The following is a 27,973-nucleotide window of genomic DNA, read 5'->3' as shown; positions in this document are numbered from 1 at the left end:
TACGGCTATCAGGACTGACCATGACTCCTTACTCCTGTATAAAAACTCCCAGAGCAGAAATATGATCACATACTAATTGATTCTAGCCTCCTCTCTGATCTTATCTAAAATAGGAGATAGATAATGGAATTGCTTTTCCTTGTTCTGCTCTCTCTGCACGTTGCCAAGACAGCAACAGAAGGTAAGAAGACCATGCTGTTCTGCCCACCCCTGGGTATCACGGTTACTCATATTTGATTATTTGAATTTTGAATAACACTGTATTGTGTTCTAACTCTTTAATGCTTCTATATGATAAATCCGAGGTATGTATTTGTTTGTTTCTCTCTCAGGTCATTTATGGCTTGGTATCACAAGTGGATTTATTCTGACTGTTTTGTTTTATTTTACCTTTATGGTTATAGTATTTTTTCACCCCAAGAAAATCCAAGAGGTTTTACTTTACCTCTATATGTAATTAGAAATAAAGATTCAGTAAAAATGTATTTTCTTTGCCTGTCTACTATGCTGATTTAAATGGTATACAACTATAAGTAGCCTAATTATTCTATTTTTCTTCTAATAATACTATGGTCTCTTTATAATGTAAGAAATGAACGAATTCAGGATCTCTTTGTCTTATGCTATTTTAGCCTGATAGAGCAATATATTTGTTTAAGAATTAACCAACATTTATAGTTCTTTTTTTATGTATTTAATTAAATTTTACTTTCCACTGATGATGATTGTGTTAATACCAGATAATGATCTATAATCAGCACTTCAAAAAATTCAGATGGCTTTTGTATGCTTATATTGGATCAGGAATGCAGTACTACTCAATAATATCCTTTCCCATGTAAATATCAAAGTTAAAAATAAACAGAACAGTCCTTAGGTAGTGAGGAAGGCTCAGAGTTTTTATCCTAAAAAGGAGTAGGCTGCATCATTAAGAAAAAAGATTCAATATTATCGGATGCATCTAACATACTGCTGCACTGTGACAGTTTGTTAAAGGGATACAGATTTCAACAAGATAACCCAGCTCGAGAGCCACTGGCAAGAGTAGTTGAAAGCAGCAAATGTTGAATGTGACGAAGACAGTGTTAAAACCTGAATAGAACGCGACTGAAATGGAGGGGTTTTAACCCCAATGAGGGGTTTTTTTAATTCTCCAAAATCAACAGACCAGTAATTTACCTTTTCCACATCCATCCTTTGAGAATGACATTGCAGTACAGTTTCAGCTGCTTAATCTGACCGGTGGATCTTCTGTCACTTAAGGCTTCCAATAACCTCCTTCCTATCAACCTCCCCATCCACATCTAGTACAGATGCACACACACAACAAACCTCTGCTTTTCAAAGTATTCAGCAAGTAATATATCTCCCACTTGGTTCAAAGTCCACAGCTACTAACACACATCTCTCTGACTGCGCTCTTGGTGGACTGTTTTTATAAAAGAGGTTTGTGCTTTTAAATAAGAGAGACAATCTATAATAGTTTGCTGCATTCACAAGACAGAGCTTAAGTTACTAATCAGCACTTCTGTTGATACTTTTAGGGGGTCTCCCTAAACATGAGTGATCAGAGCTGGACTAATAGCAGGTTTGATGGGGCCACAGCTTGGGGACCCCAAGTTGTAGGAAGCCTTGACCTTTGGTAATAGAATAATAATAACAACACCACCAACACCAAGCTCTTTTCATGTATATATCTTAAAGTGCTTTACAAAGTAGGTACATTAAGTATTATCCCCATTTTATCAATGGGGAAACTGAGGCACGGAGCTGAAGCAACTTTCCCTAGGTCAACCAGAAGCCAGGAGCAGATCCAAGAATAAAACCCAGCAGTCCTAACTCTACGGCAAACATCCTACCCCGGCCCATGTTGTCTCTCAATATGGTAGCATCTCATGAAACATTCAGAAATAATTTAATGATGTTTATCGGCTCCTACATATCTATCATTATTCCATCATCAACAGCAGCATAATGTGCCCCCAAAGCATCCCATCTCTAGTGCCTCCTGGGGATCACTGGTAGGGGCAAGACTGAACAGCACAGATCTGTGTGAGATCTGGGCAGCTCCAACAGAGACATTCAAAACCTTTTGAGAGAGGATTGTTTAAAACCATCTGTAGTACCATCACCATTATGGTCCAGATGTTATGTAACAGGGATACAACAACTGCCAAAGTGGGGATAGGGAAATCATTTCTGCCCACGGCATATTAGCAGGGTCCTTGGAGTATCTTCACATTCCCCTTGAGCACTGAACAGGAATCAACCATTTACAAATTTACCACCCCATACTATTAGTTTCTGGAATTTCAAAGGATATACATATGGCAGACCTTGTTTCTCTCATTTTTTATACTTATATCTTATGTGTTTTTGATTCTCATGGAGGTAAAACTTTGTAACCTACACTGGCACTGATGGGGTCTGCATGAACTTCTAGCCTTATGTCTCTGGGGTCATGCAAAGGCAAAGTATGTGCTGTTTATAGCAATGCAATGCAGAGCTGCAAGGACAAAAAAAATAAAACAGAACAGAAGAAATGAAGGCAGAAGAATTCTTTAACTTTTTCCATTCCACTTACCATGGCAAGAACTCTTTACAGACACATATTAATATTTCAGACCCAGCTCAGAGATGGCAGAACCATGATGCTGTCACCTTAAGTTTTAATCTAAAACTAAGAAGAGTGAGAGGTACATGAAAAGAACACACAGATAGGGTAGCGATGGAGAGCCAGGGAGGAAAGAAATCACGGATAGCCCTCCCTGCCTATCCTCCCATCCAACACACGATTAAATATCACTAACAAGTTATCAAAAACACGATCTTCTCCCAGTAGTTACCTTGGCCATTACAACACAGGCAAACTTTTGATCTTAAGTTTATATCCTTAAGCAGGATACGTTCTTTGGTGTTTCCTTTTCTTTCTTCCTTGTAAGCATGCAGCAAGTGGCTGCTAGCACACTTGCAAAGCCTTATCTGAGTTGGTCTGTGACCGTTCATACATACCTACAGCTTGACTAACTCTTACTCAAGAGACCCATTGTAAGCATGAAGGAAGGAAAGCCCACGTTCTGCAGGTTACTGAGCATGTGTCAAAAACCGGAGACACTCAGCCCAATATTTTACTGTCCTCACTATTCTTCTCATGGCCCTGTAAGCCTGAAACCCAGGCTTCAGTCATCATGGGAAGCGATAGCTCCACAATCTATGCCGTGACCATGAGAATATTTAACATTTATATAGTGCTTCACAGCATCAAAGTGCTGTAAAAATATTAACACATCAAACCTCTCATTAAACATCAATCCTGCAACTAATCATTAACTAATAGGTGCGGTTATTAAGGGAGTAATAACTGAGCTTTGGACAGGCCTGCAGAATAGGCAGCAGCGTACCCCACTTGGGGTGGAGGATTTGGCCCACAACTGTGGGCTTCTGTGAGCAAGAGAAAGGCGTGGATGGACTGCATGGCAAAAAGACAGAAGAGGGATAGGAGGGGAGGAATATAGGGGAATTTAGGACGTATTTGTTCATCTCCTTAGGATTATGGTAAGGTTGGAGGCTATGGAAGTGCAGCAACTTCAGTCTAATTCACTCCTTAATATACTAAAAGTCCAACGAAAGATAAAGCAAAGCAGCCCAGGCCTTATACTGTTTCATACTGTGGAGACAGAGACCTAGACCCTTTGTTCTTACTTAGTCGCTTCCATTTTTATGAGATAACCTAACTGTGGCAGCCAAGCAGACAATACTGTGCACTACCTGGTGTATCTGAAGTTGTTTCCACTTGCAGCCATTACCAGGTGTACCACATTTTCAGGCACACTATGGCCCTTTAAGTGAATATACTTTCAGGGTATTAAATTGAATTAAAATTTAACAGGCTACGGCTAAATTGCATGGTTAGAAGCCCCAATTGCTCTTTAATTAAGGAGTGTTTTGTGTGTTCTTACTGGCAGCATGGCTTCAGAGGTGTCTGAAAGGGTATTATAGCCATGTATGAAACAAACCTTGAACTGTTTTAATCCTTTACAAGCCACACCCCTCTAGCCAGACAGACATGGCTTCCTTACATATGGCAGAGAAAGAAGAAAACGTAGCTTCTGATAAGTCCACTGTATATCCCTCTTTGGCAGTCTTCTTGTAAAAGGATTTCAAAGCACAATCTTCCAGATACCCCAGTCCCCATCAAACTTCAGGAGTGAATTCAGAGCCTGGTTCTGCAAAGCCTCCTGCAAGCCCCATTGTTTAAGGGGTTATCTACACATGGAGTTATTCGTGAACAACTCCATGTGCAGATGCTCTTATTCTGGAATCAGAGTGCCTTGTTCCTGTTTATCTTATTAATCAATTCATTAATTAATTAAGCTAAACAGGAATAAGGCACTCTGATTCCAGAAAGAATAGTCACACATGGAGTTATTCTGGAATAGCTATGGTGCTTTAAATTCACACTGCACCTTAATCTGAATTAATTTTCAACTGTAAACAAGCACTTAAAAGATTACACAGGATCAGTTCCTTAGCCTCCCTCGCAGGATGAAACAAGTTCTGCCACACACCAGCAGCTCCGGTACATTCATGTCTTTTTAACCACTCAACAAATATTGCTGATAGCGCAACAATGGATGCCTGACCCTCACAGTCAATGGACCAGTACAAATCCTCCCTTGCTGAATATATGCTTTACCTCCTAAGCCAATAAAGGGGTTAAGGATCGCAAGAGAATGCATTCTTTTGTGCCAATGCAACCAAGGGCATCACAGTTTAAAGTTCGCAGGTTATTTTTCACTGCTTTGCAGTTTGCCTTTGGTAATATTTAATGACTGGTCAGGATTTCTTCTCGTACAAAGCGGAGTCAACATCATTAATAATACTAATTTTTAAGGCTCAGCCTTTGTGTTGTCAGTACATTGCACTGTCAGCATTTTGTATTAACTCACCCTGTTTAGCTCCCTCTCAAGTAGCAGGGTAGCTGCAGCACATTACATGCTTCTCCAGCATCCACAATGGGGTGTCTCCCCAGTGCTCTGCAATCCAGTACACTCACCCTGCAGCAGGAAAGGGAACATCAGATTAGCCATTCAGGGGGGAAATGACATTTCAAAGATTATTCCCCCCAAAAGCACCTTCTGCTACAGCTAAGGGTGCCAATGCCAAGAACCAATGCCAAGAACCTGGATAGACAGATACACCATTCATAGGAAGCATAATTTCAAAACAGCGAGAGCATATGCTGGGCACCGTCATGATAGCTATAGCAATCGGAGGCACTTCTGCTCACAGTCCCTAGATTTAAATTCTGGAGGCAGAAGCGCATGTGAAACTCACTCCCTTTGACTGTTCACGAAGCCCAAATGTTCAGGCCTTCAGCATATATCGCAAGGTTCATCTTCCCAGTAAACACATCCAAGACTTTGGGATTCGTATTTGGGATTTTGGTTTTTTTTTTTGGTTGGAGTGGGAGATTGGTCAGTAATGATAGCCCTTCTTCATATATGGGCTCTACTGGGTGTTTCATTTTTAAAGGATACAATATGCCCAGAGGCCCCTTATTAGATTTTTCACTCACATTTCTATGCAAGTTACCAACATGTACATAAAATAACTGCAAAACTAGCCGAATGTTACAAACGAATTCTATTCCTTCTTTTTTTTGTTAGTAGTAATAGTATTGAATAGGGCTCCCAAACTTTACCTAGTACTAACCCTAAATAAAGGAAGAGAAGCAAGATACTGTAGAGAAGCAATTCACCTTAGCCCTGCATATCTATTTAACGCCAGCTTCCTTCTTTGATAAGACAATCAACCTCACCACAATAGCTTATCATTACAAAGAAATTTTATTGATGGGACAAGATCATAGGTCATGGCTGGAAAACAGATTTTCCCTCACCTCTCACACACAGGCAAAAATTTAGAAATATTTAGAGTTATACTTTAGAAACTTCCCTTCATGCTAAAGTGATAAGATGATTTGGTTCTTTCTTTTGACAGTGAGTGAAGGGCTTACAGTTCTTATAGGCCATATGAGATAAGAATATGGGTGTGTATGTGGATGATTAGCTAGATATACCGATTAGATAAATATATGTAAAGCTCCACCATTATGATAACATTTTTCTTCAGGCACCCGCTTCTTAATGATCTGGAAGGGGTGTATTATAGCTCTCTGTCATTGGTGATTGATGCCTTTTAAAAGAACAGGCCCAGCTCCTTGTGCTCAAACAGGTGCTCCCAGTTTGGCCACTTAAGAGGGCAGTGCAGCAGTTGTGGCAATGAAGAACCAGGCTGTCAATAAGGAAGGAAGAAGTGGAGCTGCAGGGAATTCCCTAGGTGGGCTGCCAAAGTCCAAGAGGCATGGCAGAGGGAACCGCCTGGGGGAAATGTACCTCCTGGGATAGAGCCCTGGGAGGCAGTGGTCAGTTAAAAGAACAAGGAAGATTCTTGCATTTGGCCCTGAAGCAGGAGCGGGTGTGGCAGTGGGTCCCTTGTGAGCTGGGGACAAGCCAGCACCTTGCACTGACTGTGAAGAATAAAGTTCTCACGCAAAGGGAAGAAATATTGGGAACCGGAGAGACTTGGTTGAACAGATCTCTGTCCCCAGTTGGTAAAGCTACACCACTCTAGAGTTAAATATTGGAGCCTAAGTCTACCCATCAAGGCGGACAATGAAAACTTCCCTGGAATAAGCAGCACTTTAATTGATAGGGGTTTCCTTCCCCGTCTCCCAAACCAAGCTAGCCCAACACAACTAATGCTGATGGTGACTTTGACCCCTAAGCCATTGCCTGCAAAAACATTGCTAATAGAGTTAAAGGGCCAAATTCCTTCCTGGTGTACCACTGTTAGCTGCAGGCAAGTACACCACGGATGAATTTCCCCCCCCAATATTACAATACAGCAGTAACTAGAAGTACAACATATAGGTCAGTTTGAGTATTTTTTTTAACGTAATGTCAGGAAGACTAACGTAATGTTAGGAAACTAAGAGCTATCAAAAGAAGGATTGTGATGCTGGCAACCCAGGTATCAGCTTATGCCTAGGTCTTAATGTCTCACTTGGATACTGACAAATACATAGCTGGAATTAGACTGGCTCACCTGGGTGTTAGTATTGTTAAAAAAATATAGAGTTATAAAATATAGAGCGTGATAAAAAGGTAGTTGGCAGTTAGACTTTATTGAATGTTTGTAAGTTGCTGCATGCTTTAATCTCACTTACAATACCTGTATCCCATATTGTAAGGCAATATTTGAGTGTTTGTATTGCAATTCTCTCTGTGTAAATCACCAGACAGGACAGTGATCTGAATTAGTGTGAAATGCTGGCTTCCAACAGAAAGTGTTAGGCCCTGCACAATAGAGAAGGCCAATAGACACCAGACAAACTATTGTGGAGCATCAGAGGACAAAAGACTTTGATGATTGTTCTCCCCACCCCACGGCCACCCCAGCCTGCCCATGAAGAGGAGACATGCAAGTGACTTCCTCCCATCAGCTGAGCTGGCAGCTCAGAGAAAGGGGAAAGGAAATAAAAATCCCTCACAAGAAGAAACTGTATCGCCATGCTGCTTGGATTCCTGAGGGCAAGATTTTTGAGGCATAAACAACAGATTCCCCAGTGTTCAGCCTGGAGTAGCAATAAGGGACATATAGAGCTTGCTTATTATAGAATCTTCTATTGCCTTTTGAAACTTAAGACTAACTCATTTGTGTGTATGTTTACCTGCTTTAACTTTGCATACAATTCTCTTATTTCCTTTTCCTAGTTAATAAATCTTTAGATAGATTATTATAGGATTGGCTACAAGCATTGTCTTTGTTGTGAGATCTAACGTGCAACTGTCCTGGGGTAAGTGACTGGTCCTTCGGGACAAGGAGTAACCTGAATACTATTGTGATTTTTGATGTAAGGGACTATCTATCACAAAGGCACCTCAATCTTTGGGGCACGTAGGGCCATAAAGGCTTTTCAAATCTCAGAGAGATTTAATCCATGTGTTTAATAATAATGAATAGATAACACACAGCATTTTTCATCCACAGATCTCCAGACACCTTACAAAGATGGGTAACAGCTCATTTAATAGCTCTCTTTTATAGGTGGGCACATTAATGACAAAGAGGTCAAGGGACTTGCCCAGGGTCACATAGTAGTAGGACTGGAAATAGAATCTAGGTATTCTGATTCCCAGTCAAGTATGCTATCCACTAAACTGCTTAAACAGCAGAGGGTGGAGTTCTGACTAAACGGAGCTGCCCCTTTCCCTGTGCCTTCCTTGGTAATGATAATGTTCACAATAAAAAAAAACAACAATAAACAACTGTATTGTTTCATGGCTGCATTGGAGCCAAGAAAAACTTTTAGTCAGGAAACTAGTGACAAACTGGACAGAGTAGAAACAGAGATAAGTGAGCACTTATTTGCCAACTGCACAAACAAGACTCCCTGAATTTAACGGATGGCTGCTACCTTGAACTTTGTGTAGAAATGAGAGGCCCTGAGGCACAATACCCTCTGGTGTACCAAGAACACCAAGGAAACGAATGGAGTTACACCCTGTATGTGTTGCATCACAGCTTGACCCAGGGATAGCAAAAATGCAACATGAGGGCCTAAAATGGTTTCACTTGGCTATTGTGAGCCTCAACTGCCTTCATCTGTTACAAGATGCAAGTCCTTCTATGCAGACTACAGGTCTCATAACAGCCACCCAGCTCAAAATGGAGCATTGCGGGCTGGGCCTTGGCATCTCGAAGGTAGGGTTGCCAACTTTCTAATTCCAGAAAACCAACGGCCCTTGCCCCGCCCCTTCCCTGAGGCCCCACCCTGCCCCTTCCAGAGGCCCCGCCCCCACTCACTCCATCCCTCTCCCTCTGTCACTTGCTCTCCCCTACCCTCGCTCATGTGCTCATTTTCACTGCAAGGCCCAAACAGGCATATTTATTGTTTTGACAGATGTATTATGCTACATTCAGGTTTTATTTGTTACAGGACGCTAGAGCTGGCAGCAAAATAGTCAAAAAGCGCAATTTTTAAAAAAATGAAATTTCACAAAGGTTTTCATGATTCTTTCCCTCCCCTCTTCCCATTTTTTGTAAGCAGCTCCATGTTTTTTGTTCACTAAAGCTACTGTAATTTTATGTGTGGAATTAGGACCACACATTATCACAGCTGCATTGCATCTATTAAAGGCCCTGAAGCCCAAATACAAATCCATAGAGCACAACCACAGAAATGCACCTGTCCAGATACCTATATAAATAAATCTGTAGAAACTGACTTCCACACCTACATGCACATACACACGTGTATTCATGTGTACACATCTAGCATGCACTAACACATATACTTCCACATTATTTATTACTACAACTGTTGTTTAGTGCCTAGAGACCCCAACTAAGATCAGGGCTCCGGGGCAGTAGGTGCTGGACACACACACAAAAAGAGAGAGTCTGCAACACAGAGTTTATAATGTAGCTAGACAAAGGTGGGGAGAAATGTCTGATCCATCGGCTCTTCTGCAATTACTAGTCAACAACATTCACTTTTTAAGAAATAATATATTGCTTTTAGAGTAACCGTCTCTTTTAAAAACTTGGTATGAAATGAATACACACATTTTATGTCATCAATTTTTGTGTGCACAAGACAGCAAAAGGAATAAAAAGTCAAAGAGTTCGGCTGCAAATTTTATTCACACAGGTATACACACATGCAGCAATACACGCACCTCCCTACACAAAGACACGCAGTCTCTTACACACATACAATGCATGCATGTACACACTTGCCTACAGAGAGACATTTTTACATACACTTTTCCAGGGCCTGCCTAAATCACCCAGCCGGGAAAGGAGGGGAAAAGATGGGGGTGGAGGTGGAGGAGAGGGGATGGGGAGGGAAAGAGGCCAAGGACAAGAGCAGGGTGGGAGTGAGAGGGGGCAGTGAAGGAGAGAGGAGGGGATGTGTGGGGTATGTGAGGTTGATGGGAATGCAGGGGGAGGCAGAAGGCTATAGGTGCATGAGGATGTGGGGGGCACAGGGGTGTATAGGGACATAATGGGAGTGCAGCAGTGTATGGAGGTGAATGGGGTACAGGGCTCAGATGGGTAGGTGTGAAGGGCAGGATGGGATGGGATGGGGGAGGGATGCAGTGAGGGGGGATGGAGGTGCGGGGGTGGGACAGGGAGGGATGCGGTGAGGGGGATGGGGGTGCAGTGCAGCCCCATTCCCAGCACTCAGAGACGGGGATACACATACCTCCAACTCTTGGGTGCCAGCGATGGGGCAACCGACTGCGGTTCGCCGCAGGGCACATGGTGCAGCTCGAACCCAGCCATGCGAGGAGAAGAGGCTGGGCACCAGGCAACCCCTCAGTGGCCGCCTGAGGAGCACTCAAGTGGCGCTAGTTCCTCCCCGGCCCTGACCCACCAATGGCAGCACGCAGACCCCTCCTGCCCCCGGCAGCCCCTAAGGCTAGGAGCCGGCTGCTTCCCGACCCGGGAGCTGCGAGGTCTGTGGCGTGGCAGCTAGCAGGGAGCCTGCCAGCCCCGCTGTGGCGCTGTGTGAACCGGACATTCAACGGCTTGGTCAGCAGCGCTGAACGGAGCTGCCAGGATCCCTTTTGGACTGGGTGTTCCGGTCCAAAACCAGACACCTGGTCGCCCTACTCGAAGGGCAGCACCAAAGAGAATGATTGCAAGCTGCTCCATTCTGGGCCAGTTGGGCACATGGCTTGTGAGATCCTGGCCAGACTCAGGCTATGTGTGGATGCTCATGGCTTAGCCCATTTGTGCCAATAAAACTGGAAAAGTTTTGGGAACTAGGCTATAAATCCCTCCAGCAGAGAGTTTAACCAGGCTGTTGGGTTGTTACAGCATCAGTGAGAGTGATTCAGCAGGCATCCTCGAAGCAGACACATGTGGGAGGGAATATCAGCATTTCAGTTACAAAGAAGCATTTCCTTGCATTGTCCTGGGCAGAGGCAGTAAAGAATACAGCAACCTTGGAAAAGTGGAGGCTGATGGAAAAAACATCTTATTGTAAATAAGACTAGGAAAACCTTTATCTACATGCTCTGCTCCATCACCTTCTGGCTTTTAGGCCTTGGATATTTTAGGAAGCAGGTTCCATTCCCTCTGAAACGGTGTGTAATTTAATGGGAATTAGAAACTCATTCAGGCTCATTGCGACTTGAAAAGAAATTAAATGGATTCTAGTGTTAGTGAAAGATATCTAATCAACAGCTCCAGGGAGAGCAATTCTCCATTTATAGTACAGTACTACCAGCTGCAGAGTAATTGTTCCATCACCAATGTTGTGACTCTTCAAAGTATCCAACCAAGCTACAATTCTGTACTGGGAGCAGGGGTTCCCTTCTGTTGTTACCGAGCCTGTCTGCTCCTGTGCTAAGCATTCAGGTTGCATCCAGCAGGAAGCAGAAGCAGTGGGGAGGCAACAGATGGTGGCCAAGAATCTCCTGGATCTGTCCACTAATTGCTAATGTGATCGACAACAGAAGGGTAACAAGTAAAAAAGGTAAGAGATGTCAGTAGGAAAGGAGTTATGAGGTCAGAGGAAGGGGAAAGAGAATGAGGGAGGGACTAGAGGAAAGAGTCAGATGGACAAAGTGAGCACAGGAGAAAAAGGGGGTTCCGAGGAAGTGAGGGAGGAAGAGCAGAGAATTAGAAGGATCTGTGAGAAGCAAAAGGACTCAAGAGAGGGGAAAGTTCCAGAAAAGGATATGGACATGGCTACGAGGCAGGGAGGGGCAGGATAGACTGGGGAATTGGGATCACAAGAGAAACCAGAATGAGATAGCTTAAACAGGATTAGGAATTGGAAACCAGGGAGACGGTATTTGAAGGCTGTATACACCAGGGAAGGAAAGGAATTGTTTAGAGTGTTACTAGGAATGAGGGATACAGATAAGCAAAGGGAAAATGTAAACTGTACACAAGGAAATGTTTCCTGACAGTGAAGTGGGAGGAGCCCCCTGCTTTAGCTATTTAAAACTGAACTAGACAATACACTCTAGGGGATAATTGCACCGTAGTCCATGAGAACAGGCTGGATGTGACCTCCATCCTCATTTCCATCTTATTCAATGAAAGGCTCAGAAACTGAATCCAGTGGGTGAAGGGAACTTTTACAACTCAAAGTTCACATACACAGGGAGAAATCACGCCTTTATCAAATACTGCTTCATAATGCAAATTCTTCACTAATCTAGGCGGGTTTCTGAGTAAGTCATAAATACACTAAACATCCTGGTTCTCAGCTGTTTTTCTTAAGAAAATAAAGAAGAAAGGGCTTATTCACAACCAATATTAATTCAACACTAAGTACTAAAATTACTGTTTACTAAGAAATCCTTGTCCCTCGTTCATTGTGAAACCCACATTCAGATTTATTGACTCTTTTTTCCTGAAGAATTCCTGAGTATTTAGCCCATAATATGATCTGTCATTCTAAACTGCAGCTGTGATACGCAGTTAGGAGAAGGCTACATCCTTATTAGTAAGTTCTGAACTTCTAAAAGGTTCATAGAAAGCACCCTAGGGTCAGATGCAGATCCAAATTGTACAAACAAATTATGCAATTCGTATACAAATTATACAAATCTAAATTGTATGCCTCAGTGCATTCTACATGAAGTTTCTCTCATCTTCTCCAGTTATTTTTCAGCATCTGGATGTGCAGGTTCCTTGGTTAAAGATCCAAGGTTTTTCTGATGCATTCACCTGCCCACTGGGAACTGGACGGAGACCCACAAATTCTTTTGACACAGGCCACCAAACAGGGTGTCAGAGGACATTTGATCACATTGGTGAACTGGGCTGGATTCAAACAGGTGATGAAAGGATCCAACCATATCCCACTACCCATTTCCAGAGGCATTTGCTCCCCTGGCATAGGGATGTGAAGATAGTGGATTGTGATTATCAACACCATCCTGGTGATGCCTTTTTGCTCCCAAGGGGATTCCCCGTGTCCTTCTATGACCCTGTTTTCATGGCTTTTGTCCCCCTACTCTCAAAGCTCCATGTAGCAGCCTCTGCATTTCTAGCCAATGAAATATGCATTTGATACATGCATCCCTCAGCTCTAAATCACTTTGTATATTATTATTTAGACTGCAGCAACATCTAGGAGCCCCAGTCATGAACCTACTGTACTAGGTGTATATAAACACAGAACAAAAAGCCAGACCCATGCCCGCACGAGCTCACAATATATTAACCGGCAGGGCCGGCGCAACCCATGAGGTGGTCGCCTCGGGCGCTACAATTTGGGGGGCGGCAACCGCGGTGGTATTTCGGCGGCAGGACCTTCCACTGCCTCTGTGGGGGGGGTGGCATTTTGGGGCGGGACCTTCCGCCGCCTAGGGCGGCAGAAAAGCTGGCGGCGCTCCTGTGAACCGGTATGCGTTAGAGAGTCCCACTTTTGTTTGACAAGTTACCTTCCCAGCTCTGACTAACACGTATATTGGCCTTAATCAGATCATTTCTGGGCAGACAGAGGGAAAATAATCACTTACTGTCAGAACCCAGGTTGCTCTCAAGGTGCAGTAGTTCTTTTCCACTGCAGCGTGCTTGAGTTCCCTGCACTATGCAACTCCGGTGCAGTAATTATTAAAGCACATGCTGACCCACTGTGCTAGCTGGAGATGCCAAAAATACTTTGGCTGCCATTCATCTCTGCAACGGTAATGAATATTACAAAACAGGATTGTCAAATGCCATGCAGGTTGACTTGCCCAGCGTCTGCTAGACATTTATTAAGCTTCTTCTGATTAAGCTAGCCAGCCGTCCCATCCCATACTTATCGCATCACATTTTACTGTCTCATAATATAGAAGGTTATCAAATGTGGAGGTGTGGCAATTCTTTCAACAGAGATGGGCCTGAATCAAAACCCAAGGTACAATCCATTTGGAGAAAGCCAGAGCTAAACATGTTGGGGCTCTGTACGTTTTTAAATGTTTGGTAGAACTGGTCAAAAATTTTGCATGCAGAAAGTCTTCCTGCCAAAAAATTAAGATTTAGTTAAAACCCCAATTTTTTCATGAAAAATGTCAATGCAAAATATTATTATAAAAACTCTAATTAAAATGTAATTCTTCTTATAACATGAATACCGGTATTTTTTTTTTTTTTACTTAATTAGTTTAGCTGTGACATCCTGAATAAATTTCCCAGACCTGAAGGAGAGCTCTGCATAAGCTTGGAAGTTTGTCTGTCTCACCAACAGAAGTTGGCCCAATAAAAGATATTACCTTCCCCACCCTTGTCTGTCTAATATCCTGGGACCGACATGGCTGCAGCAACACTGCATTCATCCCCTGTCATCTATATCCCTTAGTTTTCACACCTTTTTAAAAATCCCACAAACCGGCATGGCCCTCCTTGCTGTCTGCCATCTCTGACAGAAGCAAGAAGTCTGACCAGCTCTGCACGATTGTCATGTGTTGCAAGCACAGGATGCACAATGCTCCAGTATGTGCACAGCCATAATATAGAGATGGCATGGCATTTACCAGGTAAAATCATGGTTTTTACCACCTTGAGAAAAACTTGTGAGTCCCAGTTTAAGGAATTTTCTATTTTAAAAACTGTTTCATTAATGCATGCCACATTTACACTTAGTTTTAGTTACTTATTCAAATTGTGGTTACATAAGGCACAGATTAGATTCATAGATTAATTTAGGGTTGTACAAATAAAAAATAAAACTGCAGTGAGGGTACTACTAATGTATGTAATGATAATATTGAACATCAGAATGTATACATTTTGGTTTGGTATTTATATGGCACGATTCATATTTCAGTTTTCAATATTATACAAACAAAAGTCAAAAACATTTGATGATGTGAAAGACAATAATGCAGAATTGTACACTTGAAGCATTAAGCAAGCAGACTTTCAGCTACCAGTCCAGGTCTGTTTGGCCATGCTGCATTGCATAGCAGAAGACCAACTTCATCCTATGCTTGCTGGACACTGATGCAATTATTTTTCCCTTTTTCCCGGTTTAAAAATGTATTTACCAGCGATCTGTCCTAAACTAGATTTTCCTGGGAACCCTGCCATAAGAAAAACCAAATCAGCAGGGAACATGGGATTTCTTGGAGGACAGTGTATTTGAAGCTGTGGTTGTCCTTAATGTCTGCCCTCAATGTTGGGGTGGGGGGAATGGTGAAGGAGGTGCTATACTGAGTTCTGCAGGGACTGCAAAGGGGGACAAGCCTGAGGTTCACAAGAGTTTGCAACATCCGCATTTGATGATGGAGAAGCTCCATTATGTCCTTGCGCATCTTTCTCTGCTTTTCCTGCTGGCATTCCTGGGCCTCTCTCCTGTCCGTTCTTTCCTTCTCCAGACTGTCTGCGATGTTCATCCTCCAGGCCCTTTGCGCGTGGTGTCATGCAGCACTAGCTTGCAGGATCTCATTGAATGTCATCCCAAGTCCTCTTCTTTCTCCTCCTTATCTGGCTCAGGCGGTCCACAGGTGTGGAGACAAATTTAAGTGTAGACAACAACCGCAGCTTGTGTTGACCTAACTTTGCAGCACAGAGCCTGAGAGAGCAATAATAAGATGCTCCGGAGGGAAACTCTTGGGCATACTGAGTGAGATCAAATTCAGCTGAGCTGGAATGAGGAGTGTGCTTTTTCTCTTAAGAAAATTCCTTATTCCATCATATCCTCTTTCAAGACTTTTTTTTTTTTTTTTTTTTTTTAAGATTCCATCCCTGTTAGGTTGAGATGATATGAGGTTTCTTGTACACAAGAACCCAAGGACATTACATGAAATTAATGGGTGGCAAATTCAAAACTGATAAAAAGAAATACATTTTCCTCACAATACATAGTCAGACTGTGGAACGCCTTGCCACATGAAGTCACTGAAGCCAAGAATTTAGCAAGATTCAAAAAGGGATTGGACATTTACACAAGAATATCCAGATTTATAATAGTTAATCCTAACACAGGTTTTGAAAGGGATATTAAACCACACGTTTCAGGGTTGAAGCCATCTGTATCAGAGACCAGAATCAGACCTAATGAAGGGGGGAAATTATCCAACCTGTCCCTGCAGCAGGGTTCTTCCATCTTCCTCTGAAGCATCTAGTATTGGCCACTGTCAGTACGGGACACATGTCTGATCCACTAAAACAATTCCTATATTCTGGTTTTGCATCTTTTAGTAAAAACTAGGCTTGCCAGAGCTTTCAGCCTGATTTGCATTATGACTGGGAAATATTCACTAATGGCTGGGGAATACACTATGGCTGGGGAATATTCGTTCTTTGTACAATCACAACATTTGTGTGTGTCATCAGCCAGGGGTTCTCACATATTCTGGAGAGCGGGACACATTTTAATAGAGAGATTGTCTTGTGGACACCTCCTCGCCCCCCCACCCAGGGACCACCTCTCCTCCCATGCATGATCACTTAACATACTTTTGTCAACTATAGCAGTTTCTTACAGTGGGAAAGTACCTGTGCCCTTTTAGCTTTCTTTTAAAGCAATTTAGCAGCTGGAAATAAGGAGCGGGAGTCAAAGCTGAGTGGTCAGCTAGCTCTCTCCCCAGATCACCATGCCAGAGCCAATGTCTGTATCTGGTCATTCTGAAGTTAATCAACGAATCATACAGCTTCTCATTTTAATGCCATTTTGTAAAGTGTGTCTGAAATGTTAATTTCTCTGTTGCAGGTGACAAAGAATGGTGCTACCTATCACAAAAATGGACTCAGTCTGAATGTGCAGGTAATTCTAAGCAGTTTCTTTCTGAAATCATTTTAGTGCTGTGCTGTTTTACAAAGGCCTATTTGTAGCAGGGATACAAATCTTCCCACAACAGTTTCAGATATCACAGGCCTCCATTCTAGGGCCAAATTCATTACTACGGTAAACAGGTGCAAGAACATGGATGTCAACGTAGTAAATCTGATTGATTGTATGTCACCAGAAAGAGGAAAACCCAGTCCAATTAAGTTAAATGATTATTAGGATATTTAAGAGAAGGGGACAAAGATATGTTAATGACCAATGTTTGTTCTGGCTACCAATTTTGTTTTGGCTGAAGAAAACGCTGCCAATATAAGAAGAAGTGGATGTGAAGAAGTGGGTTTTTTTACCCATGAAAGCTTATGCCCAAATAAATCTGTTAGTCTTTAAGGTGCCACCGGACTCCTCGTTGTTTTCCTGCCAATATAAAAGGAACTTACAACATACCCGAAGATAACCATCCCAGCAGGTTACAGGCACCAGGCATGCAAGTCCTTAAAAATACTTGAGGCCTATATTAAGAAAAGTCTTTGTATTTGAACTGGAATTGTACCCTTTGTTTTCCTTCAGCACAGCGATGTAACAGCCAGCTGTACCACATTCGCTCCTTTGCTCCTACGCTAGTCAGAGCGTCTAGTCTCACCTAGGCTGAGATGTAACATACTGGGAACAAAACTCAGGCGTTCCTGGCTCCTCGTACTGCCTTCAGCAAACACTAGAACATGGATCTGCATCCCTCCTTTTTAAATACATTCCAAGATACACGTTACAAATTTTTACTGTTTATGATCAATTAGCTAAGTCCGACACAGGCATGCTTCCCATTTAATAGGGCATTGTTACACACTTCATCTGATTACATTTTCCAGTTGCACCAATCAGTCGTTGTTGGGCACATTTCACTGTTTTGCATTTTTAAATATTTTGTAACATGTCAAGGAACCTCCCTATAAAACTCTGCCAACCTCTGAAGCAAATTTTCCCAACCTCTGAAGCGAATGTAGATCTACCAAGGGGTAGTTTGGCCTTACTGGGATGAAGTCACTTTGTCCTTCAATGAAAGCCATTTTTCCTTCCTTTTAAACAGAGCCCGGTGTCTGGGATACAGTAAATGAGGAGTGTGGAAAAAAGGAACAGTCACCTATCAATATTGTCACCAACAAAGTGAAGTACAAAGAGGACCTGAAACCATTTACTTTTGAAGGCTATAATACCAATCAGTCCTCCCCTTGGCGCATAGAAAATAATGGGCATACGGGTAAGTTATGGCAATGAATGGGGTTTACCTATTTTGCTGGGTTTTATTAGCTCCTTAATTGCTATCAGAAACATTTTCAGTGTTGAGATTATTTTCTTCACACGCTGAAGTTAATTGGCCATAGTTGATTAATTAGCTATTTACTGATTCAGCTTTAATGTTCTTCCAGGCTGTCTATCGGGAAGAAATATTACTGGGGATACTCTGTGGCAGTACTGTGTTGCGTCAGGTTATTAAGTCTACATAAACTGTTTAAAAAAAATACAAACACTTAGTGGTGATTTAACCCTCATATTGGACCCCAAATCACCCAACTATTTCTCTATTGGGATCTTGGAGACACCTGGTATGTCAAAATTGGGGGTGGGGAAAATTGGGAATTGGGGGATACATTTAAAGCTGGTTTTATTGTAACCAGTGAACTATACAACTATGCACAAGTTAAAACTTTCCTAGATTCAGATACAGTACTTGTGGTCTAACGGACCCTCTGATCAAACACATTTTAAAGAAAGCTACACAATAGTGTCAGGGTCTAACTGACCCCACGTTTGAACAATGAAACTAGATAGCAACAACAATCATATAAAAGGCACAAATACAGCAAAGTAGCAACTAAATGGTCAAATACTTGGAACAAATGGAGCAAAAATAGGTGACAGGTTCTGAACATAACAACGATTTTACACTTCACACATTTCTGACGTATTTTTCTGTCTCGTTCTCTGGACCAGATGTAACATCTTGTAACATCTTCCCCATTTGACTCTGGATCAGTATCCAGCACACACAGATGCTGCTACCCTAGAAGCCTGAAGCTAGGCTGCATCGCTCCTTTCTTTGCACCAGTGGTTTCACCATTCCTGTACCCAGGTCCCTGGGAAACATCCATCTCCGACTCAGAGGTTTATTGTGCCATGTGCAATTCAACAAAATCGAAACCATATATGCATTCCGAAATGCAACATGCGTGTGCAATGCAACTTTGAGTCTTTGCCCCAGTAACAGCATCTGTCGAGCGTGGGCTTGCCAGAAAATGTATCCAACAATTGTGGCTTCCCCAGAAACTTTTCCTAGCAAGTGCAGGCTTCCCAGAAAATCAGTTTGATGGTACTATCTTCAAAGAAACTCAATTTGCTCTACAAATGTTATGTGATGATACATGAGGCAAATGTTATCTTGGGGCTCACAGACCAACAGACCAATTTGGTGCATTTTTTTTTTTTTTTTTTTTGAAAAACAAAAAACAATGAAACTGTGATGATAAAAACAATGACGTAGGATTCATATAATCATATAATAACTGCTGCCTCAAAGTAAAAATCATCTGATGCTGGAATACCTGCATAATTAATTTGGGGCCCTAATACCTTTTAAGTGACTGTTTTCGCTATGCTAAAACCACAACAGGTATTTAGACAAAACCAATGCTAACAGGTTGTCCTCATCATAGCTTGAGAATACTTAGAGAAAAAAAGAGGCTATGGCTTGCCTATCATGTTTTATTCAAATTTTTGTATGTGTTTAGACCCCTCCCCCCAAGACCTTGGAAGTGCAATACTTTCATTTTCCCCACTGACTAACACTGAGGTGTCTAACTGACCCCAATGACCCTCTCAGTGACTTTTTTGCTGCACAAAAACCACAACAGGTAGGATGATAAAACCAATGCAGAAAGATTGACCTCCTCCTACTTTGACAATAATGTATGAAGAGGTACAGGCCTGGCGTAAAAATTTGTATTTATATTTCTGTGCATCCATTTTTGTCAGACACCCCAAAGCATAAGGAGAGTTGAAAAAACTGGACTGTTGTCAAGAGAACCGGCTGCTTGCAGCCAGGCCCCTAAATCTAAATGGCCCCATAGAAAAGTGCTCCCCTGGAGACAGCTGAAATTAAAAAAAGCAGATGGATTGGGTAATGAGATTTTGGTTTTGAAATTCAATATTTAGGCCGATTGTCCACATTAGTGGAAAATCAGAAGAAGTTTGTAAGAAAAAACAAAGTTAATAGCCTTTTTGGTACAATATACAATTGTGGAATCTTCAAAGCCTGGCTGATGCTCATAGAAGTGTCTTTGTATAAAAAATAAATGCTCATAGAAACCGCTTAGAACTTTAATTTCCTGACATGCAAAAGGGGGTTTGCAGCCGGGGGGAGCAAAACTCCCGCTGGTGCAATGAGAAGAAGATTGGATGCAATTATTATTTTTAGATTTCAATAGCACCTAAATGCTCCGAGATTGGAGCCTCATTGTGCTAGGTGTCTTTCATACACATAGTAAGAGTCACGGCCCACAAGACCTGACAGTCTAAACCAGGTCTGCACAACTCGTAAAGCGGAGAGGGCCATATTACTCCAAAGAAAACAGCTGAGGGCCGAAACCCCCCGGCCCCGCTGAACCCCCCCCCCAGCACCGCGCAGCCCCCTGAAACACAACAACCCCGCCCCACAGAAACAACCCCCCCAGCGCCACTGAAACACTCCCCCCAGCGCCGCCTGCCCCACAGAAACCAATCCTCCTTCCCCTGCGGGCCACACAGTGAGCCCACCTATTCACCCCCTGCGGGCCGCACAAAGAGCCCACACGGGCCGCATGTTGTGCAGGCCTGGCCTAAACAGACCAACGAAATGTTACTAATCCATTTTACAGACAGGGAAGTGAGGAACAGAGCTAGGAAATGACTCATCTAAGGACATGCAGCCAATCTTTGGGAGCTGGGTATTGAACTCATATCTCCCAAGTCCCAATCCAGGGCCTTATCTACTAGACCAGCCTTCTTCTCAGAGGTCCTAATTCCATCTCCCAGAGAGCACAAAGACTGCCATTTTCAAATGCATCACAAATCTGTCAATCAGAGAAAGGTTAAGGGAAATTATCACTAGAAAATATTTTTATTCTTCCCGGAGATACGTTTTATTCTCCTGTTAATAACGGACCCAAACTCTGCTCTTACACAGGCTTCGCTTACCTAGTTTTACTCTATAGCATTGGTTTTAACCTTTTTTCATTTGCAGACCCCTTACAAAATTTCGAGTGGAGTTGCAGACCCTTTTGGAAATCTTAGACATAGTCTGCAGACCCCCAGGAGCCCACAAACCACAGGTTGAAAACCACAGCTCTATAGTTAGACTGGTGTAAAGTGAAAGTGAGTCCTACACTTGAGACATGTTAACAGTGTCTTTAACTATAAACCCTGCAAGACCCTCAAAGCAAATAAATACTGCAGTACACACAATAGGAGACAAAAATAGAAACCAACAAATAAACCTCTTGGGACCAAGTTCACCTTCTAGAATGCAACTCTGTACATTTAAAAGGAAAAATCCTTGTTCAAACATCTCCTTTCTAGATAACAGAGGAAGAAACCTAGTGTGTTTGTCTTAAAAGTGAGAGAAGCATAGGCTCTTGCTTCCCTCCTGGCAACAAACCAGCCACTTAGACGCTCCCAGCAAGGAAGAGATTGTCTATTAACCTTACACTGCATTGAAAAGCTAGTATTGATTTATTTAAACATTAAATTGATGAGAACAATTGATTGATTAAAAGAAAGGCCGATGAAGATGCTACCACAAAAGCTCATTTAATTGGCTTTCACCAAAATAAATACAACTTCCATAGATTGCAGTACACAATTCTCTTCCGTTACGTAGCATTTTTCATCCATAGGTCTCCCCTTTACAAAGAGAGGTAAGTATCATTATCACCATTTTACAGATAAGAGAACTGAGGTACGGAGAGGTTAATAGCCTGAGCTGTAGAAGTGTGATGCACCTAGAGTTGCCATAGACTTCTACTGGAGCCACAGGTGCTCAGTACTTTGGCAAATTAGGCCCTAAGCGACTAGCACAAGGTCATTAGGAAATCAAACTCAAGTATCTGAACGCCTAGTCCTGTGCCCTGGATATAGGGATTGGACTGTTCCCCATTTTAATCACATTTGAACCAGTACTCGGGAGTGTTCAGAGTCAGATCTGGATCTGAAGTTCATTAATCTAGGTCACTCAATATAAAGGGCTGAGCCAAAGCATTGAATCCAAAACCCAGTGAACTTCTGGGAAACCCTGGTTCCAGAGCTTTCGCAACCAATGCCCCTTGCTAGTTTCAGTTATTTTTAAAATAAGAGCCAACAATGTTTTTCTTTTTAACTACTTGTTTCTACCAGTTAAAGTATCTCTTAGCGGGTCAGCAAAGATTGGAGGTGGAGGTCTTCGAAATAAATACAATGCGATCGAGTTTCACTTCCACTGGGGCACAAGCAAAGGATTCAGCCCTGGATCGGAACACAGCATAGATGGAGAGAGATACGCTATGGAGGTAGGTGAAATTCTCCCTCTGTTAACGCAGCCGGGTCCAAGAACTCTGGCTTCTTAACCTAATGTTGAATGAAATAAACCAACAGATTCTTTTGCAAGACTCCAGGAGGGGAATTAAAGAACTGAGAATTTATTGTTTGTTGAGCCCTGTGCAGAACACAGACGAAAAACAATCAGGAGCTGGAAGTTTTGCATGGCAAAGGCCAATGAGGACAGGCAGTAAAACCCAGGATTATTTAGCCTTCAGAGGAGGCAGTAACAGTTCAAGCTATAAAGCCTGTATCTCCCAGGCTCACACTTGCTTATTCAGACACTTCTGTTGTGACCGTGCAGTGACAGGTATCAATTCCTCCAATAGCAGAGAGGGCAAATCCAACCTCCGTAGACAAATCAGGTGGGCTTGATGCAGGAGGGTCCCAAGCAAGTTGGTGGGAGGAAATCACCCTCCACCTCAGGTCATGGAGTAACAGTGGAACCACTGCAGATCCAGGGCGGCAGTAGCCCATAAGCTCCTCTTTTACAAGGGCGGAGGGAGGGGAGGGCGGAACTGCCTTTGGGTACATGTCTTTGCAAATTCACCAGCCCCATATCATCAACAGTGCCTCTCGACAGCTGCGGGCAGGGAGTGGCCCTGCCCCACCTCCACAGTAGAACAGCAGTGGCTTCTCCACATCCAGGGTACAGGGAAGGGGCCAGGATTGGCCGACAATAAATGGCTATAAAGAAAAGGGAGTAATAATGGACCGTTAATGCCTGTATTACAGCTTCATATAGTCCACAGGAAAGAGGGTTTCTCCACTACAGAGCAGGCAGTGACTGATAAAGAAGGTCTGGCCGTGCTGGGGTTCTTTATAAAGGTAAGTTGCCAGGGTTTTTTTTAAATTAGCCACCTCAGAATGGCACCTACCAAAGCTTGGCCCAAGTTGCAGGGTTTGGCTATAGAACTGGCCAGAAGCCAAAGTTCCCCAATGTTTTCAGGGGTCCAGATCAACCATTTAAGTCTGGCCTCACCTCTAGTGCTCAGCAAATGTCTGCACTGCGATCAGAGAGACGTGACTGCAACACAGCATCTGAGCTAGCTTTGATTTTGCTAGCTTGAATAACAATACCAGTGATACCACAAGCAGCACAGGCTACAGAAGCCCACCTGTCCCTGGGTATGGACTCACGCACCAAGCCCATCCTATTGCAACTTCACTGCTATTTATTCGAGCTGGTTAGATCAAAGCTAGTTTGGGAATGTCTACACATGCAGCAGTCACACCTCTGACTGTAGAGTAGACATAGCCGCAGTGACTTTGTTATGTTCAGCTAATTGATTTTTGTTCTGCTTTCTTTCCCACTTCTTTTCTGTTTCATTAATAATTAAATTAAAAATTACATGAGGGGCAAATGTCTGAGGAAATGGGTACATTTTCTGACTCAAAATATTGTTTCAGACCGGTGCAAAAAATGAAAACTATGAACCTCTAATAGAGATGTTAAATGAAGTTGCTCTCAAAGGTAAGGAGCTTGGATTTATCATCGGGCAATTTGAATTTATTTATCAAGATAATCATTATACGTAGGATATATAAAGCGGCCAGTCCTTCTCCTAGTACTCAAGTGAGGTCCGCGTTTGAATTCACAGATAGGAGCATCAAGCCTTAGGTCCGCTCTACACAACAGAGCTATATCGGTATAACTACATCACTCAGGGATATGAAAAATCCACGACCTACCCCCCCATGTCAACAGCGCTGCATCGGCAGGAGAGCTTCTCCTGCCAACATTGCTACTGACTCTTGGGAGGTGGATTAACTAAGCTAATGGGAGAGCTCTCTCTGTCGGCTTAGAGCATCTTGATTAAAGCACTCTACAGGTGCAGCAGCGTTTTAAGCGTAGACTTGCCCTCAATTCAGAAGAAACTTTGAAGTGATTTTAAGCAAGGAAGCAGGATATGGAGAGCTTAGACACAAGCAGGGGCAGCTCTATGTTTTTTGCTGCCCCGAGCACGGCAGTCAGGCGGGCTTCAGCTGCGGGCGGTCCGCGGGTGATCTGCCGGTCCTGCAGCTTTGGCGTACCCGCCGCCGAATTGCCACCGAAACTGTGGGACCGGTGGACCTCCCGCAGGCATGTCGCCGAAGGCCGCCTGACTGCCGCCCTCACAGCAACCGGCAGGCAGCCCCCTACGGCTTGCCGTCCAAAGCACGCGCTTGCTGCGCTGGTGCCTGGAGTTGCCCCTGCACACAAGGTGTCCGTGCTGTATAGCTCTGCAGGGGCTCTTGAGACGGGCAGGCGCAGTAGCCCCCGCCTCCCCCACAACCAGCGATGGGGGACTATGAGGTAGTAGAAGCCAGAGTTGAAGGGAGCTGTAAAAGTGAGCCTGTAACCATGCCCATTCCAACTGATGTTTTTCCATTGTTTTCCTAGGGTCTCAAAAAAATATGACATCTTTGCCCCTGGAATCGCTCATTCCGGCTAAAAAGAATCTCACACGTTATTATCGGTACAATGGCTCACTGACCACGCCCAACTGCAACCAGGCTGTCGTCTGGACAATATTTCAGGAGCCCATCGTACTGAAGGAAAGTCAGGTAATTCCTCGAGTTATAGACTGAAAGGAGCAGTGATAGGGTGACCAGATGTCCCCATTTTATTGGGACAGTCCCGATTTTTGGGTCTTTTTTTTTTATATAGGCTCCTATTACCCCCCCACCCCATCCCGATTTTTCACATTTGCTATCTGGTCACCCTAAGCAGTGAGGTCATTTGGTCTGTCTCACTCCCACTCCCCACCTTCTTTTCTTCCCTCCCACATATGCTCTCTCACATACAAAGTCCAATGTAGGATTGTCCCCTTCTCCATTACCTTCTGCCGTCCAATCTTAAGAGACTCCAAATCAATGTCACCACAACAGATCATACACTGCCCAGTATGTTTGCCATCTGTCCCACCACTCATTTTGGTGAAAAAAACAAAACAAAACTCAGAATTCTTCCCCACTCCAAAAAAAGGGGATGGGCATATACTATATCTTATATGGCATTTTGCATACAAGGATCTCAGAGCAATTCTCAAAGGAATGTTAGTATCATTGCCATTTTAAAAGTGGGGAAACTAAAGCACATTGTAATTAAGTGACTTGCCAAAGGCCACACAGTGAATCAGTGGCAGAAGTGGGAACCAAATTCAGATGAATGCTAGTTCAGTGCTCTATCCAATTCCCCCTAGTGCCTCTAAATGAGGGTCTGAATCATCCTCTAACTTCAGATGTTTTGGAATGTGTCGCTGAATTGTTTCTGAGAACTAAATAATGGGTGACTGGCCTTTTTCCTCTAGCCCCGTTTAGAATTTTAATAGAACAGAATATTTTTAAAATTATATCTTTGCATTCATCAAGTCAAAAACACCATTCTGTCCTGCTTCAACTTCAACCTGAATGAATTTATTTCTGCTTTCTATAAAGCAAGGAGTCATGGGGGTACTTACCACTATAATACCTTATAGAGGCAGGGTGGTCCAGTGATCATGATCTGTTGGCGTTCCCATCTCAGCTCTACCATGAACTCATTGAGTAGGCTTGGACAAGTCACAACCCTTCTGGGTCAGTTCCTTATCGGCAAACAATGACCATTATGTCCACAGTGTGATACCCCATCAGACTGAGTCCGTAAGCTTAATGAAAGTTGCTCAGTGTTTGAGAACCCAACACCCAGCCAGATGTGAACCAGTGCATTGGGGGAAATGAGAAATTGGGGGTATGCCTCACAGCTGGCAGTTGCTGGCTAAATTCCTGCTGCAAGTAGCCAGGAGTTAGGTTCTAGAGAAGAGCCAGAGGAGGTGAGGCATGTAATCTTGATCCCTGCGAGTTGTGTCACAGGGACCTTTGTTTTGTTTGTTAATGGAGATATCCTATCTCCTAGAACTGAAGGGACCTTGAAAGGTAATCGAGTCCAGCCCCCTGCCTTCACTAGCAGGACCAAGTACTGATTTTGCCTCGGATCCCTAAGTGGCCCCCTCAAGGATTGAACTCACAACCCTGGGTTTAGCAGGCCAATGCTCAAACCACTGAGCTATCCCTTGCCCTGAGGGATGGGGCAGGAGCTGAACACAGAGAAAAGACCTGTCTTTCCAGGGTGGCTTGCGCTAGACAGGACTAGGATGTTTAGCTGGGAGGAAGTTTAAGGAGTCTGTCTGGGCTAGAAGCAAGCATCTGTCAGTGATCTGGGGAACAAGTTTTGGTGGCACTGGACTAAGAGGGGTGAAAACATTATCTACTCTTGTGGTTCAGAGCAATACTACCATGTGAGGAACTATAGACTCAAGATAGGACAATTCCCTTTTCTTTCCCTCAAAAAAAAATAACTATTTTTGGATGGTGGTGTGCAGGTGGAGAACTTCTTGGAGACGCTTTACTTCACTAAGAATAAAACATTACTCATGACCGACAATTTCCGACCTGTTCAACCTCTCAATGACAGAATCGTGTACCGCTCTGATGTCAGTGTCATCCAGCCTCCTGCAAAGGCTTTATTGGTGGTCCCAACACTTATCTACGTCATGAGTCTTCTTTTCCAATGAACACTCGCCATCCAATACCAGGTTCTGCGGAGGTTAATTTTTTGTTTCAAGCACTTTTCTCCAGTTGAGAAGCCCTAGACTGCAGCTGATTTTACAACATAGCCTTGGTGTTTTTCCTAACACTTATCAATAGGAATCTTATATATATATATATATGGCTGTCGATTAATCACAGTTAATCCACGCGATTAACTAAAAAAATTATTTGCTATTTTAAATAATTAATCACAATTAATCGCAGTTTTAATCACACTGTTAAACAATAATAAAATACCAATTGAAATTTATTATAAATATTTTTGGATGTTTTTCTACATTTTCAACTATATTGATTTCAATTATGACAGAATATAAAGTGTACAGCGTTCACTTTACATTATTTTTATTACAGATATTTGCACTGTAAAAATTATAAACAAAAGATATTTTTCAATTCACCTAATACAAGTACTGTAGTGCAATCTCTTTATCATGAAAGGGCTATTTACAAATTTTGATTTTTTTTGTTACATAACTTCACTCAAAAACAAAACAATGTAAAACTTTAGAGCCTACAAGTCCACTCAGTCCTACTTCTTGTGCAGCCAATCGCTAAGACAAACCAGTTTGTTTACATACATGGAAGATAATGCTGCCCGATTCTTATTTACAGTGTCACCTGAAAGTGAGAACAGACATTCGCATGACACTTTTGTAGCTGGCGTCGCAAGGTATTTACGTGTCAGATATGCTAAACATTCGTATGCCCCTTCATGCTTCGGTCACCATTCCAGAGGACATGCTTCCATGCTGCTGACGCTCATTAAAAAAAAAGTATTAATTTATGACTGAACTCCTTGGGGGAGTATTGTATGTCTGCTGCTCTGTGTTTTACGCACATTCTGCTATATATTTCATGATATAGCAGTCTCGGATGGTGACCCAGCACACGTTCATTTTAAGAACGCTTTCACTGCAGATATGACAAAACGCAAAGAAAGTACCAATGTGAGATTTCAAAAGATAGCTACAGCACTCGACCCAA

The 27,973-nt window shown here is 42.9% G+C and overlaps 1 protein-coding gene and 1 long non-coding RNA gene across 2 annotated transcripts in view; one reads left to right on the top strand and one right to left on the bottom strand.

Annotated features, from left to right (window-relative positions):
- The window catches only part of LOC117867591, a 44,718-nt gene that overhangs the window by 6,891 nt on the left and 9,854 nt on the right, over positions 1-27,973 (bottom strand). Inside the window, exon 2 of the long non-coding RNA XR_004643444.1 lies at positions 4,950-5,057. This is a non-coding gene — a long non-coding RNA (uncharacterized LOC117867591). The remainder of the gene's footprint in view (positions 1-4,949; positions 5,058-27,973) is intronic.
- On the top strand, positions 86-27,104 carry CA4 (carbonic anhydrase 4). Its single transcript, XM_034752773.1, has 8 exons — positions 86-181; positions 16,736-16,789; positions 17,898-18,068; positions 22,235-22,386; positions 23,150-23,242; positions 23,825-23,888; positions 24,798-24,961; positions 26,758-27,104. Exons 1-8 carry the CDS (start codon positions 124-126, stop codon positions 26,947-26,949), a joined length of 948 nt encoding a protein of 315 aa, XP_034608664.1. The 5' UTR covers positions 86-123; the 3' UTR covers positions 26,950-27,104.

Source organism: Trachemys scripta, chromosome 18 (assembly GCF_013100865.1).
Source record: "Trachemys scripta elegans isolate TJP31775 chromosome 18, CAS_Tse_1.0, whole genome shotgun sequence".
NCBI lineage: Eukaryota > Metazoa > Chordata > Testudines > Emydidae > Trachemys > Trachemys scripta.
Note: the sequence above shows the minus strand (reverse complement) of the source record. Positions and strands in the feature narration are given on the sequence as shown.